General features: G+C 38.8%; 1 protein-coding gene across 1 annotated transcript; it reads left to right on the top strand.

Annotated features, from left to right (window-relative positions):
- The first annotated feature begins 6712 nt into the window (after positions 1–6712).
- she (Src homology 2 domain containing E) lies at positions 6713–17408 on the top strand. Its single transcript, XM_079240324.1, has 6 exons — positions 6713–7600; positions 8052–8178; positions 11025–11279; positions 11512–11851; positions 14844–14963; positions 15662–17408. Exons 1-6 carry the CDS (start codon positions 7154–7156, stop codon positions 15852–15854), a joined length of 1482 nt encoding a protein of 493 aa, XP_079096450.1. The 5' UTR covers positions 6713–7153; the 3' UTR covers positions 15855–17408.
- Positions 17409–18716: the final 1308 nt, after the last annotated feature.

The following is an 18716-nucleotide window of genomic DNA, read 5'->3' as shown; positions in this document are numbered from 1 at the left end:
TTGTGAAAGAAGCTGTAGAATAGCTAAATGGACAAATCCTAGTCTGAATTAGGATGCAACAAGCAGAAAACATTCAATCTGTTGTTATTACATAATTTAGTATGAAAAGTTAGAAAATTAACACCTGTATTAGTCTGCATTAGGAAGATCTCATGGGATGGATTTTGGGTTTATGTCGTATCACAGCAACTAAGAGAAAATGAGAGTCTCTGAGGAAAACATCAAATCTACTTCTGTGGCAACATAATGAGTCTAAATACAAAGACATTTAAACCTTAAGGAGGCACAAGCTTAAGATTTTCACATGACTTCAAATTTAACTTTATCATATACAAAATATTAAAACCAAACCGTTTATTTCTCTATTGGATTAATAAATCCCCCCCCCCATTCATTTAATTTACAACTGCATGAATAGCCCTCAAAAGAGCAGTGCATCTGAGACAGCTCAGATAGCTCACACAACTACGAGCCAGGATGATTGTCTTAAAATCTTGCCTCGCTGTAACCATGCTGGATGCTCAATCGTTTCCTTTTTTTTGGTGTGGAAAATAGCAATAAAAAGTAAGTGTGATGAAAACACTGAAAAAATATTTCATCTTTATCAGCCTGCGTTCTGGAAATCAGGTCATCATCTCCTTATGCAGCTTCTCAAACTTTTTAAACTTCTGATTATGTTTGCTCCGGTTAACCCACAAAGTCCTCTCAGATAAGATACGTTTTTAAACTGGAAGATATCATTTTCATAAGACGTTAAATATAAAACACACATACATACTCTAAAAATTACAATCATTCATGTTCTTTTAAAAAGTACCAAAGTATCTGTATCAAACTGAAAAATCCTTCTGATAAAGAAATCAAAGAATGCCTGAACAAAAGACAAATTAATCTGAAAAACTAAGTGACACGAGTTTGTTTTAACTAAATATAGAAAACCCAGATTTATAGGCGTTGAAACTTTCCAGCTCTTGACTGCCTTTGTGAACTTTGTTCTCTCTATTAGTCATTAACCGGAGAGTACACATCTATAGACGCCTCTCCCTCTGGGAGGACAAACTAAACCTTTAAAACATTTTGGACGTTTCTGTGCCAAATACCAGAGCTCTTTTTTTTTCTAAACAAGACTGAGACAGCTTTTAAAATCAGACTTTAAACTTCACTTTTAGAAAATATCTTATTTTTCTTACTAACCTTTATTTTATATTTCACTTACACTTTAAATTTTCTGATGAAATCATAATGGGTTTTTTTTGTTTGTTTAAAAAAAAAAAAACCCACTGTAAAAACAATAACAAAAAAAGAAAACCCTACAACAACACTGTAAATTTTCCTCTGGGATAAATAAAGTATATTACCCATCATTTATTGCTCTGTGAAAATATTACTTGAAATGTCATCTGCAATCTGTCATGTATGTGTTGAGTTTCTCTTCTGTTCTGTGACGTATTTTGGTTGTATTTTTGTATAAAAGGTGCTCGTGACTTCACCATTTTTCTGTCCACCTTGCTTTTCTAATCTTCACTCGTCCTCAACTTATGATCAGTTTAAAAAATCATGCTTTAACTCACCACACCCTCTGCTTAGTCACTGTCATAAGCATTCCTAACATCACCTTAAATAATTATGCCTTGTGTTAGATGACATTGTAATACTCATCACTGCAATGCTGTGGTTCATTAAACACACTGTAAAACCATTACAACACTCCCTTCTGAACTCCCTTTGCTTTGTACCTTCCACTTCCCCCAACAGCTCTCAGAAGTGAGACAGAAAGTGGGCCGACAGACAGAGAGGGAGGGTGAATCCAGAGAAAGAAAACACACTGCTTTTCTCTTCCTTATCAGTACTTCGTATGATAAAACCCAAGTCAGGCTGTTCCTACAATCAACTCACTCTCCCACACTCACAATGAACTGACTACAAAAGTAACCATCAAATATGTAGCCCTGCTTTGCTCTGACACACACATCCATACATTATTCAACAACAGACTTTTATTTAACTCAAAAACTGATTTTGAGAGTTGTTTCAGCAGAAAACAAGCAAAGCTGTACTGAGAAAGAAATGGATCAAATACAGTCAGCAATGAGAACAAAGGAGGGTCCTTGCTTCAACACAGGTACTATCACAAACACAGGTATGTCTGATGACTGGCCTGAACACACGATGCCATTAAATATGGCATGAAGAACCTTTGAAGGTTTCTCTTATGCACAGGCGCTGTCCGTTGACAGACCCACTTACCAGATTTGTGCAGTTAGATGATTTCTCCCACCCTGTGGGAACCACAGAGGAAGCACTGTGTCACAACAAATTTGTGAAGTCGTGCATGAAGTCTGCAGCCTACTGTCTTTACACTGAGCTCAAGCAAACATGTCATGCACTGGTAATAGTTGCATAGACATCAAATAAATAAATAAATAATCCAATCATATAATGTGACATGCTTATCTTAAGTGGATGGATATGGAAAGCCTGGTCAGACTGACTTAACAAGGGAGCAGCTGGAATGCAGAGACTCTTTTCCTCTCTGTATCTGCTCATCTGCATGGGGTTTCATGGGTTTAATTTTTTATTTGTGTCAGAGGAAGAATGCACTGCCAACGGAGAGAGAGGGACAGGGGTGAGGGGGAACTCATCCCTTTGTCCAGCTGATGTGGGGCGGAAAACAAGGGCAGCGATTCTGTGAATGCAAAGACGATCCCCTCACACCATCCTGAAAATCATACGGTTAGAAAAAGTTAAGATTCAATAACTACATTTCAGCACTCAAACTTCCCTCTAAAGTTATTCCCCAAAGCTGGTTTCATTTGGTACCTCTGAAAGATTAACTGTGCAGTGTCAGTCACACTTAAGGTTACTCAGTGTTATCTTGAAATTGTACAAACATTCTGTACATAACCTAAAAATGTGTTTATACAGCGACAATATTCACAATTCCTCTAAATTCAGAGTTTACAACTAGTGTTAAACTTATTAACCTGCCTGGTTATTAGGTTAGTGACTATTTTACTACACTTAGAAAGTACAAATTATAACACATCTGCCAGTAGACTGAGACTTATTTTGCTGATGTGTTGTAAAAATAAAGCAAACAGTGGAGACTTGAAGTATAAACAAAGGCAATGCTGATGTATTACAGTATGAAATAAAGTTTGAGTTAAGATCTGTTCCTGCACTTCTTTAGTCATTATTAATACAATTTATTTTACTTTATTACATGCAAAATGTGATATCAGCATTACATAATGGCTTTGGCAACTCTGCTCTTTACAAATTCCACATGAGCATCAGCCCATGAAAATCTCAAATTGATTGCCCTCTAATAACATAAACAATGGACTGGCCTTTTCAGGCTTACTTGCCCAGCAGACAGTGATGCTTTTGCCAGTCATTACCATGCAGTTATGCTGACGGGACCTCTGCCTCTGGTCTCCAATTGAATTCTAACACAGTTAATTTAATTGGAGTTGCCTCCCAGTTACGATCTGAGATGGAATGGAAAATAGAATTAGTAGATGGCAGTGAGTGAAGCAGCAACTTGTGGAATCACACAACCACCTTTGCTGACTCATGTGATTGCATCATCATCATCTTTGTGGCCTGGTCTATAAATGACACAGGCCAAGGTTGCAGGTTAGTTGAGTCAAAACGTATCATTAAAGAGCAAAGACCCTTTGGGCATTCATTATGCTGAACACCATGAATGAAGAGTGTGTAGCAAGCTAAATATATATCGTTTTAACTATGTGAGATTAATTAAATTTGTCGTTACAGCAGCTCCTGTTAGCACAATGGTCAAAGTAAAGATAATCTCATCATAAACTGCGAACAATGCAGATGAACAGAAGATAACAGGAAGTGCTGAATGGATGAAACTCTGTTGAGTAATCTTTGATTTATTCATTTTATTGGTGTAACTACTATTCCCAAAGTCAAGTTTGCATTTTCCTAAGTTTATCATGAGATCTGCTTTAAAATTCTAAATTTTTGTTTAATGAATGACTTTAAATGGTGATGGATCTACACTGTTAGTTCATAGAGCATTACAATTAGTGTGATAGTTCTATGAGAATCAGCATCCAAGAAAATAAAACAGGTGCACAAAGTGTTCTTCAATCATAAGTTTTCCAGGCAAGACCTGAAAAGTCCATGTAAGGGTCTAAGTAACTCCTTGTCTTTTAGCAGACAGTCATCCACTTGGTCCCTAGAGTTTCTCCCTCTCAGTTACATTCTTGACATAAAACCAGACACTTGTCCTCGTTCCACGCATGCCACTGCTCCCCTTTCACACTTAAACAAATGGCCATTTATTTCTCTTTGCAAATTCAAGAGTTAATTGGCATGACAAAGCCAGAGTACACCGTTACCAAACAGTTCACAAATGACATGTATTAGTAGCATAAGAATGCCTCTCCTTTCTCCTACATTCCTGACACTTATTCCTCCATCCAAGCATCTACTTGTGCAGAAAGTAAAAGAGAGGATTATTTCTGACAAGTTCACAGATGAGTAGAGGGGGGAAAAAAACTTATATGTGTATAATTTAAACAGTGTTGGTGCCAGGTTACACTGAAACTATTGTAAACAATAAAATAATCAGTTCTCTACTTCCATAATCTGCAGCAGATTATGTCATCAGTTTCGTCTGAGCTGTGAGAGTTCCACTCTTCTACAGAGATGCATAAACTGTCCGGGTCTTGTTTATTCTCTGCTCATGCAGTGCATTTAAACATGTTTACATAGAGCTTAGAGACATGAACTGCGCAGCTTTACTGTATCTCGGTGAACAGTTTTACCAACAACATCACCTGGTAGCACAGGTGTGCACAAGAGACGCTGCTTCACTCACATCTCTGATCTTTTAAAGCGTGTACGCATAAAAAGAAAACGAATTTAATATTTAAATAATTTTGTTATTAATTAGATCTTACTTTTACAGACCATTAAAGCTTTAACATAAACTTTTGTCAGTCATTTCACATTGCTTAAACGTCATCCTGAAGTTAGCCGATATAGTCTCTTTTTTCCCACCCAGAATAGTTAGCTGTCCAGCTAAACTGGCAAATAATAAAGACCCCCTGTGACATACTTCTGTTACAACCTATGGCTTGTTCAGTCAATTAAAGGAGGAAAGTAGTGTCTCACAACAGCAGAAAAATGGCTTACAAAGCGTTTAACTGTCTGCGAGGTGGTGACTGTCTGGTTTAGCCGTCTGGCTATGAGAGGTTGAAATCCAACTGAAAAGTTACCTCTTATCCTGAACTTATCCCTCGGTTCCGATTACAACGCTCCTCTTCCCGCAGACGGAGGGTAATTCAAATATTTTCACAGATCCATCAAAGCCCACTCGGAAAGTGGGTAGAAGAACAGCCCTTGTGGAATTTATCGCCGCAACAAGTTCATTATGCTTCTGGGAATGCAACCTGTTACCTTTTGTCGGCGATGTGACCAACCCGCCCACCGCCGCCAGGGAGAGCTCTGTGATTGGGCTGACGCGCCAAAGTAGGCGGAACTAGATGTAAATGTTGAGTTTGGATTGGTACATTCAGAACGTCAGTCATTCACTGAGTTTAGATACTTTGTTACACACTTGCTGAAAATGATAAACTACTTTTATTCTACATTAAAAAAAAAAAAAAAAAAAAAGTTATAATCGTTACAACCTCAATAAACAGGGAATTTCCCAGCTAGAGATGCTTCAAGGTTAATAAAGAATGTACATGCCTCGATGATTGTGTTTTTTCAATTTGCCACGAGGTGGAGCAAATTCTATGAAGCACAGGATCATTACTCAGTACCAAGCCTTCGGTACTCAAGTACTAAAAAGTAGAATAACACTTAAAAAACAAACAAAACAAAACAAAACAAAACAAAAAAACTAAGTAGGCTACGACACAAGCTATTTCTGGAAACTTAGCGTCAGGAAAATATTAAAACAGACACAGACAAACAAAAATTAACAAACAATACAAAAGGAACTAAACAATAAAAATTAACTAAAATAGAAAGTACTCCTATGTATATTTGGAATATATTATAAGAATGCTTTCTATTTTAGTTATAAAATAGATTAGTTAACGAAACTAGATTTTAGTTATAACTAAAATAGAAAGCATGAAAAGTACTTTTTATTGCTATCAAAGTTTTATTATTTATTTTTTTCTACTAAATTCTTTGCTCTAATGTTGCACCATTACACCAGGAAAAAAAATCTAGTTTGTAAGACCTGACAATGGCAATAAAAGTGTTTCTGATTCTAATTCTGGAAAGGTCATAAACAAAGCATCTGTGTCATCAAAAATTCAAGTGCATTATTGACACTCCCAAAGAAACAATACATAAAATGTAGCTGTGGTTTGGCACAGTTTTTTGTGTTTTTCCCTTCGTTTTTATGCTTTGGGATAGGTATTGTCAGACAAATTTATGTGAACAGTACAAAAGTCTGTAAATAAATAAGAAGAAGTTTGTGGCTTATGTCTGAGACAGCAACGTGCATAATCAAAGGTGTAATTGTAAGAACATAATTGCCCTATAAAAAAAATCAAACCCTGACTTTGTGTACTCCTGTGTTGTCTTGCATCTTGGTGTCCTTATAAGTGAAAAACCCCTCCTCTCCCCTGTCCATTCAGCTCCTCCCCAGACTTCAGGGACATCTGTGCGCACCACCTTTCCTCCGTCTATTCACTTCACTTAGTCGACAGACTCAACGCACGGTCTGAATATCACGGTCCGGGAATGGGATCTTTGCTGAGTTCAAAGAAAAACTTCCAATTCTTTCGAATTTACGCGCTACAGAAGTTGTTGTTCAAACTGCAGGGATAGTTGTTGGAGCAGGTGGAGGGTGACAACACAGCCTCTGGCCAAAGACCTCCAAGACGCACCAGAAGTCTGATCAGGACGTTTCAGACACGAGGAGTCAGCACATCATTTAAAAGTTAGTTCTGCGTGGTTGGATTTAAAAAAAAAACAAAAAAAACATCAATTAATAAATAGATCTACCTGCATATCAACTTTACTTTAACCTAGAGCTGGACACAGTAAGTGTGCGTAAAGTTGGAACTGTTGCGCGCAGAGGCGGCCAATGCAAGAAAGTGGTGAAGAACACCGATTTATTCACTTGTTCCATTCGTGAGAATCCTTGAGAGTCATGGCAAAGTGGTTCAAAGATTTTCCCATCAACCTGAAAAATGGAAACGAAAGGGTCCGCTCGGCCTCTGAATCTGGTGCACAAACTCGACCCAAACCAACGTTTTCACGAGAAAGTTTGAAAGGAAATCATCGTAAAGATGGAGGAGTTGGGGGTTTGTTGGCAGGAAGAAACAGGAAAAATTCCGCTATTGAACTGGGTCGTAACAACGCTGGTTATGGCGGGGCTGTCTGGGACAGTCTTACAACTGGGAAAGGTCGGAAGAACTCCAAATTGGAGACTGGGACAACAGATGAGAACCGCCCGGTGAGGACCTCGAGTCTGGCGCAGGCTTACATTAGCAGGATGATCAAAGTGGAAAAACACGACAAGACCTCCAAACTCAACGAGATAAGTGAACAGAAGCTGTCCGAAAACGAAAAAGGAAAAACAGACATTAAAACTACGGTGAGTTGCTGATCACGAAGAGCTACACCAAACATAATAATCATATGCAAACCGTTTAATTATAAAAATGAACAAATATGGAAACATGCAGATGAAAATTCAGTATAGTGCATAAAAACAGCTTCACTGTTAAGGTCAGTGCTTTTTTTTGTGTTTTTATTTCAACTTTAGTTCATAAGCTTGTATTCAATTTCCATCCTTCTCAAAAGAACACAATGCAGTTTCACTACATTGTGTCAGATCAAACAGGCAAACACAATGCACTGACCTCTTTGTACAACTATTTCCGCTTGTCCCTTCACTACTTGTCACTCAGTCATGGACACCACATACACACATGGGTATACTCAAGCACACACACTGATGTGTATCAGATTTCCACTTCTCTGTTGTCTTTTGGTAATGCAACATGTGAAAAAGTAGCAGGTCATGCTTTGTTTCCTTTCTCCAGTTGATTATTCTAGAGGACTATGCAGACCCTTTTGATGCAGAGAAAACCAAGGAACAGAGAGAAGCTGAGAGAGCAGGGGTCAATGATGGGTACATGGAGCCATATGATGCCCAGGTGATTATCACAGGTGAGGTCAAGGTCACTCTCCATCTTAGAAAAGTGGTAAGGAGACATCTTATACCGTATCATGAGCTTTCCAGAATGTAAAAACACTGCATTTAACACTGCATCATCCAGTTTGGTAAAATCACCAAACACGGGATGAAGCTGTAATTATAAATGCACAGCTGGAGTCAGTTAGCCGTCATGTGAGAACTACTTACATGAAAACTTCACGTTGTCACATACTGTTGTCAGTACACACTCACATTTGTACTAAATTATGCTTTTAAAGAGACTTTAAGCTGGACCCCATCTCTCCGCTGATTTCCCTTGCCGCTGGCGGTTGCTATAGTAACATTGTTGTGCAGGGACAATGGGTGCAGTTTCCTCTTCCAGCTTCCTGTCTCCTGCCTCTGTTTCCTTTGCCCCATTCTCTGGATAGGACTTTGGTCCCAGAACCCCCCCCCCCCCCCCCCCCAACTCTATCCACCCATACACACACACGCACACACACACAAACACACAACACCCGACACGTTATGTTCCCCTGTGTATGACAATAATGACAAGATGTCCCCTACTCCCCCTGCCTTAACATACATGTCCCCATCTTTTTTCCTACCCAATTATTTCCCAGCAGTCAGGAAGTGGCCCGGTAACTCAACCAATCAGCAACTATGTTGACCTTTTCTTCCTGTAACTCCATTGTTTGGTAACACAATAGTGCAGACACACAGGCTACCTGGCAGGCTGCAAGGAAACATAACAAGTAAATTTCCCAAAAATGGCAGGAAAAAAGTACAAATAAAAGTGAAGTTCTTAATGAGGATCTGTCTTTATTTCTGCTGATGGACAGGTTTCACAAACAATTTTATACTTTCTTTTCCTTTTCTTTCCTTTCCTTTACAAATCAATTAAAACACAAATAACATTGGAGCACGATACATTTAGCAAAAATAAGACTCCCATTTTTCTATCTATAGCTTATAAACCCCTTATTCCTTTAAACATGGGGGCATTTGAGAGTGACAGCCCTGCGAAAGTAGAAGTTTGCCTGCTGAAACACACCTGACACACATCACGCAACCCAAATTATTAATTAGCAGACTTATGCAGAACTTGACATCAAACTCTGCATAAATCTTCTAATTAGCTATCAATTTGAGCCAGGTGTGTTGGAGCAGAGAAACTCCTAACACTTGCAGGACTGCAGCACTTGAGGACCGGAATCTGCGACCCCTGCCTTAAGCGCTAACATCACAACGTAGTGGTTTTTGTTTGACCACATTCCTATCGGAACTTCACAACACGTCTAAGTATGGGACATTAAATCTCTCGGCCAGAGCTGCCTGTTGCCGTATGTTGTGGTCGTGCTTACTCACAAAGCCCTTTGTGATAGAGTCTGTTTCCTGTATTTGGTTTACTTGAACTGAACAGAGACCTACATTTGTAGGCAGACCAGAATCTGCGTCTCTGATTTGCATCATAGTTTGTTTGCACTCTCACATCTCGCTTATGGAATCAGACTCTCCAAAAAAAACAAAACCACCAATAAAAGCAGAAGGTGCTGGTCAGATTTCCTTTTCAGGCATTATGTCTGTCATGTCCATGCCACAGAGTACTGCGTCCACACTATTTACCACCTGAGCGATGGAGTTGCTTGCCAGGTGGGTGGAGTTTTCTCTCCATTTAAACCGGGCAAACAGCCAAGGCATCAGCTGGATGACCAGCTCATATCTGACAGCTTGTTCAGTTAGAACACCCTTTTTTAAGCACATGGGTGGAACAGACCAATCAGAGCAGGTTGCAGATAAACTTAACAAAGGTTTCTACTTAATAAATAATATTGACGTGTAGCCTATATTTAAGTTTTGTAAACAACCGTCCATTAAAATGATTCCTCAAACAACTTCTGCCTTTATTATGATTCTGTTCAGCTGCTCCAAGCAGTTTCTAAAGTTATGTCCCAATCCACCTCCTTTTTAGAACATTGTCCTAATTTGTTATGAACGCACTGTTGCAATTTGCAGACTATTGCCTGAACCAGATGACTGCAAAATTATCACTTTACCATTCACCTTTTTATTGTTTTAATATAAACTTTACTCCTGGGAAGATCCATGCCTTCTTTTGTTTTTGTAAACCCTCTCTCTACAAGTAAAAAAGTTTTCCCCTCCATTTAGGCAGCAAGCTCATTCTCCCCCACTCAGCGCAATTTCTTCCCTAGTCATTGTCCAGCTGGGTCCAGCAGCACTGGGTGCTGCACTTCAACATTCTCATTCCTCAACATTACGTGATTTGTAAATAGTTAAAAAAAAGTTAAAAAAAAACCCCATCAGTTGTAAGTCGATCCACATCCACATCGCGATGCATCAATAAAAGCGTTTTTCTCTGATAACTCTGCTCATCTTGACAGTTTTGACATTAGACTTATGAAGTCTGCTGTGAACCATCAATTCTACATTATAAAAGCAGGTTATGAGAACTCTGCAACACATGCAGTAATTGATGATTAATGGCACAAAGGTGCAATTATTTGCAATGTCGAAATAGTTATATGTTAATACTTACCGACTCGTATGGACCGATTTTGGTTCTTCCTGTCCAGAAAGTGCACGTTTGCCTTGTGTGATTTTTTTCCTACAGTCTGAAAGCATGCACATCATGAAAATAGGTTATTCTAAACTAAGAAATTATTGTTGTCTATTCTCTAAGTTTGTCCTGATAAAGAAATTTAAAATGTTAGAGTTTATCTAATTTGGATACACGGTAACCTATTCAAGGAGACTAAATACATTTCTTAAGCAGTTAAGCTCTTATTAAGCTCACTTGCAAATGATTTTTCATAACTATGTACATGTTCTGCTGCAGAGGTTCGTAGACGGGGCTCCAAAGACCTTCTGAAAGTGTGTGTACTACTGGATCAAGGCCAGAAAGAGGCTAAGGGAGAAGAGGGAACACTTTCACCCCTAAACATCTACGACACACCCTATGAAGGGGGACTGGAAGGTGACAATGAGGGGGTGTGGATCCCTGTCACGCGACCAGAGTCCGATGTCCGTCCGGCTGGAGAGTACGAACTGCCCTGGGAGTGGAGAAAGGAGGACATTGTTAGAGCATTGTCAGGTATAGAAAAGACGTAGGAAGGGTGGAGATGTTGGGTGTGGAGGAAGGATGCCATGAATTTCATTTGTACAGCACAAACACACCACAACAATTCTGTGTTTGTTATAGAGAGGAAACAAAACCTTCTGTCTGAATTAACTTCCAGAAATGTATGTTTATTTTAGAAGCTCTGGCATGCTTTGACAGGATTTTATTTGATTGTAGTTGATATTATCTTTCTTTCTACCTCTAGCTCAGTTTGAAGCAGTGGATTGCTCTTCCGGTACAGAAAATATTTCAACCTCTGGCCGCCAGCAGCAGCAACAAACTCTGAGACAGAGGAACTGGAGCCACAAGACACTTGTCTTGACTTCTCCATCAACCTCAACTTCCCCATCCTTCCCATCCTCTCCTATTCTAAAACTCTCCCCTCTCACCTCACCATCTCCTTCTTACCCCACTCTTAAGCTGTCTCCGCTCTCACCTTCATCCAGCCCGACCAAACTTTCCCCACCATCTCCTACTTCCCCCAGTGCCACACTGGATTGGGAGACAGCCAAAATGGACTCCAGCCTGCCTCTAGAGAAGCAGAGGTAAGGACAAAGAAGAAATGCTGCACTTAAGGGGAAAGAGAAATGATCCATGTGAGGCACTTACAAAAGACTGACAACCAAATGTAATATCTACTAATGATTTGCATAATTTTTTATTTTTTATTTCATTCATTCATTCGTTGATTCATTCACAAACTCCACATTCTTTGGCTTGAAGAGAAGAGAAACCACCCTGTGGTGGCATGGAACATAGAAGATAAATTAAACATTGAAAGTGAGATGTTTCATAGAGCTTAAAAAAAATGGGTTTGTCTTTGATTTGGTGGCAGCTGTGTTTCTGAATGGGAGGATCAGTCAAAGGTTGACAAAGCCAACATTTCTGATGGAACATGTTGCAGCCAATTAACTTCATTAACAGGTCAATAAAATATTTGCCTATAAAAAGAGCACCTTAGAGAGCACCTTAAAAAAAATCTATGTTTATAAATTTTGGAGCAATTTTCAAATCTTAAAATAAAATATCAACAGCTCTAAATATCCCATCAGTATACCTTAAAGAAAAATAGAATCTGAGACTATCTTTAGACATTGGTGCAAGGACATGGCGGAAAAATCAAAAATCAGTGCTTAATGCTTCCTGAGTCTTCAAGCTGCAACCAGCATTGTTTAAAAGCAGACCTGAATTTGTTGTGGAAATCATCGCACAGACTCATGTACACTTAGAAAAATCTTTTGATGTAGATACAGTGCACTGCATAATCCACTAATCCAGTTTAAAGCCACGTCATGCAAATGAGAAGTGACCACCTAGGTCATGTCTTGTTTGGGCCAAAGCTTGTTTAAAAGGGTCTGAAGGCAATGTGAAAAAGTCACATTGGGATCAAATGAATCTAAATTTGAAAATCTATTCAGGATTGAGATTTTAAAAGTCCACATCCTTGATGATGCAGGATTGCATTACTGTCTGCAGTTCAGACCTTTTTATGAACTGAAAACCTTTTGTGCATCATGAAACACTAAAACAAAGTAAACCTCAGAACTGCAAACTGCTGGAATCTATGTCAGACGAGAATAGGACAACGTTCGTCTCGGTCTTGCAGCAGAACTACTGGATGATACACAGTGATAACATGGCCTGGCCCTAATTTTTTCTTTTTTCAAAAAGTGTTGCTGCCATCATATTCAAGATGAATTTGTTTTTTTAAGATGAGTTTTTCAGTAAGTAAAAAATCTCACTTGATACGTTTTTTGTGTGCTACTTTTAATGAAATGGTGGTTTAAAACTTTACCAAGTCACAGTCTATTGACAGTTTATTGACATATAACACAGCTGTAAAGTTTTTGTCAAAAACACACTAACTTCAATTGTGTAGAAATCTTCTTTCAGATTCCTCAAATAAGCACAGTCTAACATGTAACTAATCTGGCTTTTGCTGATCTTGATTCTGACATACAGAAGCTATATCAAATGCTCATCTTGAGCTCCACCTCTGTACCAAAATATGGAGCTTGCACATGAACAACAATATGTCATATCACCATTACTCCTACCTTTTTTAGTCATGATATATGAGTTGCAAGACAGATTATGTCTTTTCCAGCAAAATATTTGCCAGTTTTAGGACCTCATGTCCGTGTCTTTTTAAAAAAAAAATGTTGTCTGTGAAATGTTGCAGAGCTGAATCACGGGTTAGCCATCAAGCTTAGATTAAGAATGTTTCAGAAAGGTTAAGAATAAATGATTACACGAAGAATACAATTCAGTAAAGTATAGCAACCTTCTTACAGGGCAGATTTAAAGCAGTACATTTTTAGAAAGCCTGTAGTTCCTGGGTTGACACTAAGTCTGTCAACATCCAGTTAAATACCCACAGGGCACAGTCTAAACTTTTTTTTATGTTTCTGTTAGGAGACCAGTGATGACACACAAACACACCCACAGACACACACACAAACACACAACCTCCCCTCCGTTTGTCAGGCTGGACCAAACATCACAACCTTGTAAAAGATTAGTAAATGAAAAGAACTAAACAAACGAGATGGGTTGAGATGTTTTGACATCTGTATCTACTGCCTATTTATTATCAGGTCTTGTCAAAATGACCCACTTTTTTTTTTAATAAACTCTAAACAGTGAAGCACACTTCTAATCTTTTGTCAGTGTTGCTCTGCCTTCCATTTGTTTGGACAGAATAAGGCTGCATTGTTTTTGGTGTTACTGCAGCTCTTTGCCTTTGTAGGGAACAATGCCCTCGTTATTACAGATGATAACGATAATGATCAAGCAACGTTTCATCAACTTTTGCTCTCGACCATTACTGGTATGGTACAGAAGGCCTACATTGCGACAGAATGCTAATTCACATTTGATTACACAATAACTCAATAAAGAACTGTACATGTTACTGGGAGCAAAAAGCCATCGTGCCCTTATGATTGGATGTTAAATGTAAATAGTAGACTCAGGGTGCAACTTTCAGGTGAGACTTGACTGAGCAGACAGAAAAGGCTTATTTTACTTGCAAACCCTTCACACTATTCACCTGGTTAAGCATGGCCTTTATTTCCATGTGGGAGTTATGGAAAACATGCCGACAGCCTGTTAGCGTTTGTTTCTCTCATGTTGTAGTTGAATGTCAATGTGTTTTGCCTCCCAGCATCATGACTGCATTCAGCCTGTTTATATATGGCCCCTGCCTGCAGCTACTGTCAGCAACACCTCATGTCTGAACATTCTGTAGAGCCACCTATTTGGTGTTTGTTTCTTTTCTTTTGTTTCCTTTTTTTAAATCCTTTTTCCTTCTCAAGCTTACCTTTGACATTATTACGTCACTCTGGAGTATGTGTCTCTATGTCTGGCTTAAAATCAGCTGTTTAATCTTTTTTTTCCTCGGCTCTGATGGCTTTTACATATCATTAACTTTAAATATGAATTATTTACATATATCACAGTGCAAAATATATCTGATCTGTTGTCATTTTGCATCTGGCATACCCTCCCCCCACCTTCCTCCCCCATGTCTTAAAGTTGGTACCATGGCAGTGTGACTCGGCAGCAGGCTGAGGCTCAGCTGCAGCGCTGCAGGGAGGCCAGCTTCTTGGTGAGAGACAGCGAATCAGGAACCAGCAAATACTCCATCGCTCTAAAGTGAGTGCGCGCATGTGTGCAGTGCATGCATTATATACAGGGCAGCATCTAAATAATTATGCATACAATCGTTTAAAATCTTCTTTATTGTACTGTAGTGCAGTTTATCTTTAGATATGTGATGGCAATGCCAGGTAACGGTATGTTTAGATCATTTACAGCACTGTCAACAACTTCACATTGATGGAGCATTTATGTATGTAATGTCTTACGTTGTCTTTTAAAGCTAAGATATGAATACTGTTGCTTCTTTTTGACCTTCTGTCTAACAAAGACCAAACCTGGATTTGACCTTTTTAAGGAGCTACAATAGCTGCTTTTGTACAGATAACCTCTAAGGCTCATCAGAAGTTGTGATATACAGATAGTTCCAACAAGAGTGCCAGCAGCAGGTTCTCTAGGATGAAGTCTGAAATCCTGCAGTGTGATTGTGTGTGTGTGAATGAGTATGTGTTCATATGCCTGAGTGCACATTTGTTGGATCCTGCTCATTCATTTGAGTCCACATCATTAACCCCATTTACACATCCACTGAACTCGGAAAATACACAGCCTCATTTGAGCGAGAAGCTGTACTACTCCAATTTTCAGCATCTGTGGGTTTAACTTGTTCTACTTAAAAAGACTGTCAATCTTTGTGTTTTGTTTTGTTTTTTTTTTAAAATCAGAAGTTCATATCTTTGTTCTTTCCCTTTTAGGACAAGTCAAAGCTGTGTGCACATCATCGTGGCCCAGACTAAGAGCAGTAAGGGCTTAGGCTATACGTTGGATCAAAGCAGCTGTGTCTTCTCCAGTATCCCTGAGCTGGTCTACCACTACTGCACACACAGACTGCCTTTCACAGGAGCAGAACACATGACCCTGCAGCATCCAGTTCATAGGCCACACTGAACTTTTATAAAAATGGACACATGTATACTCAGATACAGCCATACACAACACATTGAGACACAGAAACCAAGATATGTCGTTAATATACGTGCACACACATATTCATAGATACACTGCTTTGAATTGTGTTGTGTACTTTGTTTATTTAATTGATTTTTCGAGTCACCTTCATGTGCCATCTAGTGGTCAATGTTAGACATTACAAATGAGTCACATCGTAATCCTGACTTTTTGTTGTTGATAGTTGCCATGTTAACAGACACCGTTGTTTGCCAAGTGCAGAAGTTGACCTTGCAGCAAATCTAACTCCCACATTAGCACCCTGCCATCCAGTTAGATTCCACCTAAAAGATAAATACACTTGATTAGGGTATGTGCAGGTATCCATCTGACTTGTCAGTCAGCCAATTGATCTCTCTTGAGATTCAGGCTCATTTCCAACAGCTGTCTCTGTCAAGAGAAAGGGCTTTATTGATTAGATGATTAGAGCAAGTATAGTGGAAGGGGTCTCATAACACTGCAGAGAACACTCAGCAAAACTGTTGCAGTGTGTAAAGACACATGTGAATCAGCCTTCTTTTCACTGTAGTGGTCAAATAAAGCTGCAATGGTGGTGGCCCCAAGGTAACAGATAACATAAGAAAACATAATGTGTCTTAGACAGAAAATAGGAATTTTTACTTTGTTTCCTCGTCTTCTACGTCTCAGACAAGTCTCACACAATTTGGCTTCACAATTTTTATGTAATTTAAGAAAAAGGAAAAAAATCAGTGATAAAATATGTTTGTCTCAGCTGTTGTCTAAAAGAAAAACACTAATTTAAAAAAAAGACAGCAGCTATGCAATAGATATAAACAAAAAACAAAGCAAACTCTTCTTTTTTTCTTTTCCACAAGGGAAGTAGGTCATGTACACAATAATTACATAGATGTCTCACACAGTCATCCACATATACTCGGACATTAAAAAAGCAAGACAATCTAATGTCATCCCCATAGGATCATTGCAAAATTCACATTGCGCCGGATATTTAATATCACCAATACAGTAAATATATAAGAAAAGATACATAAAAATATACATCAAAACCCCAAATAAGTAAACAAATAAGAATATTATCACATTTCTAGTTATATTTCAAGTGCCTACTTCCTGGCTTTCAACCCAAACTGACCTGCACCATTTTTCTTTTCTTTTTTTTAAAATTTTTTTTTTCTGAAATGTCAAGTTTTTGAAGTTCTGGCTCTGGTTTGTGGAATATTGTGGTCTGTGTGCATAAAAGGTTGCTGTCTTAGCTGTCTTGTCATTTATTCTTCTTAATTTGAAATAAAATTTTGTTGTTGCCTTTTTGAGAAATGTTGTATTTCACTTTCTCTTGTTTTGTGTTGGGTTTTCTTGCTGTGTTTTGTCACATGTTGGGATTTGCACCTCAGGGCCTACATGCCTTTTTTTTCTTTATTTCCACTGTAAATCTGTTTTTTTTTTCATTGTGAATAAACTGACCTGCTTTATCATCAAAATGTACCCATTTATAAAAGTTACATGTAGAACGACCGTTGGACCATTGTCACATTCTTTATATTGATCTCACAATCATGTGGGCTGTATATTATTGTTGTAAAACATTTAGTAAATAAATAAAGAACAGTTCATTTTAACAGCAGAACTGTCCCTTTAATTGACCTGCTTGGGAAAAAAGTACAAAAGAAGAGCCACTGTAACAAAGGCAAGAAAATAACTCAAGTAAATGGCTCTTGTGGTCGTGAAATCATTGACCTGAGAGTGAAATCAATTTAGAAACAAACACTTATTTCTAGTAAACAAATACTGACAAACCTGAGCATTCATAATGTGTACATAAATAGCACACACACACAAACAGCATCTCCTCACACAGCCCCAAGGGCGGTGTGTTTAAATCCTCGCATCCCACAGAAAGCCTCTCACAAAATAGCAAGAAGCATCATCCTCGCAGTGATGTTTGGAAGCATGCGCTACTGGTAAGATATGTCCTACCAGTAAACACCAGTGTGCCATTTCATGAGTGTCTCTAACAAAGTGTGTGCATGACTTTGTGTGCAAGTGTGAATATGTCCACTCATGTGCAAGTGCACGTGTGTGTACATGCTGTCCTGTTTTCTGTGAGTGTTTAAGAGAGCAGGATGGAGAGAAAGGAAGACAGAATTTCTCTGTTCAGGGATTACCAGGTTGCCATGGTGATTAGTTAGAGTGAGGTAGGGCCATATCTACAGGGAATGATGAGAGGAGGAGAGGAGGAGAAAAGGGGAGGAGAGAAAAGCTTTAGTATAAAAAGAGTTCTGAATAACTGTAGCTATAGTTACAATGGTCCCACATGGAAGCTCCGGCGTGGTTTGTGTATGGACAGCTGTAACTTGGGACGTCTCTGCAGGGACCGGAAAAAGCTGAGGAAAAAAAAAAGTCTCAATCCTTTTAAATGGCAGCTCATGAATCACTTCATTGATCATACGATGCTTTCCTCAACAGGTCACAAGCGACACTGACTCCAGAACAAACATGCCTGCAGAAGCTTACATTTGCACAAGCCTGAATCCGAGCTTTCCAGTTGAAGAAGACGTCACTAATTTTTGTTATCCAGTATGTCACAAATGGCAAGGTTACACAACGACAAGCACCACAATCACCCCTCCTTCCATCGTCGTGATCTGTTTTGGTTTGTCCTCTATGTTCTCTGAATTAAATCACAAAGTAGGTCAAAATAAACAAGGGACCTGGGGTGCAGAACGTATGATTCTTGCAGAGCTTGTCAGACCATTTTTAGGAATATTGCATTGATCCAGCAGATAGGAAATGCTTGATTGAATTCTTGTTGTGCTGTAAAAA

The sequence above is a fragment of the Telmatherina bonti genome (genome assembly GCF_933228915.1).
Source record: "Telmatherina bonti genome assembly, chromosome: 5".
Lineage (NCBI taxonomy): Eukaryota > Metazoa > Chordata > Actinopteri > Atheriniformes > Telmatherinidae > Telmatherina > Telmatherina bonti.
The sequence above is the reverse complement of the archived record's forward strand: the minus strand, read 5'-3'. Positions and strand labels throughout refer to the sequence as shown.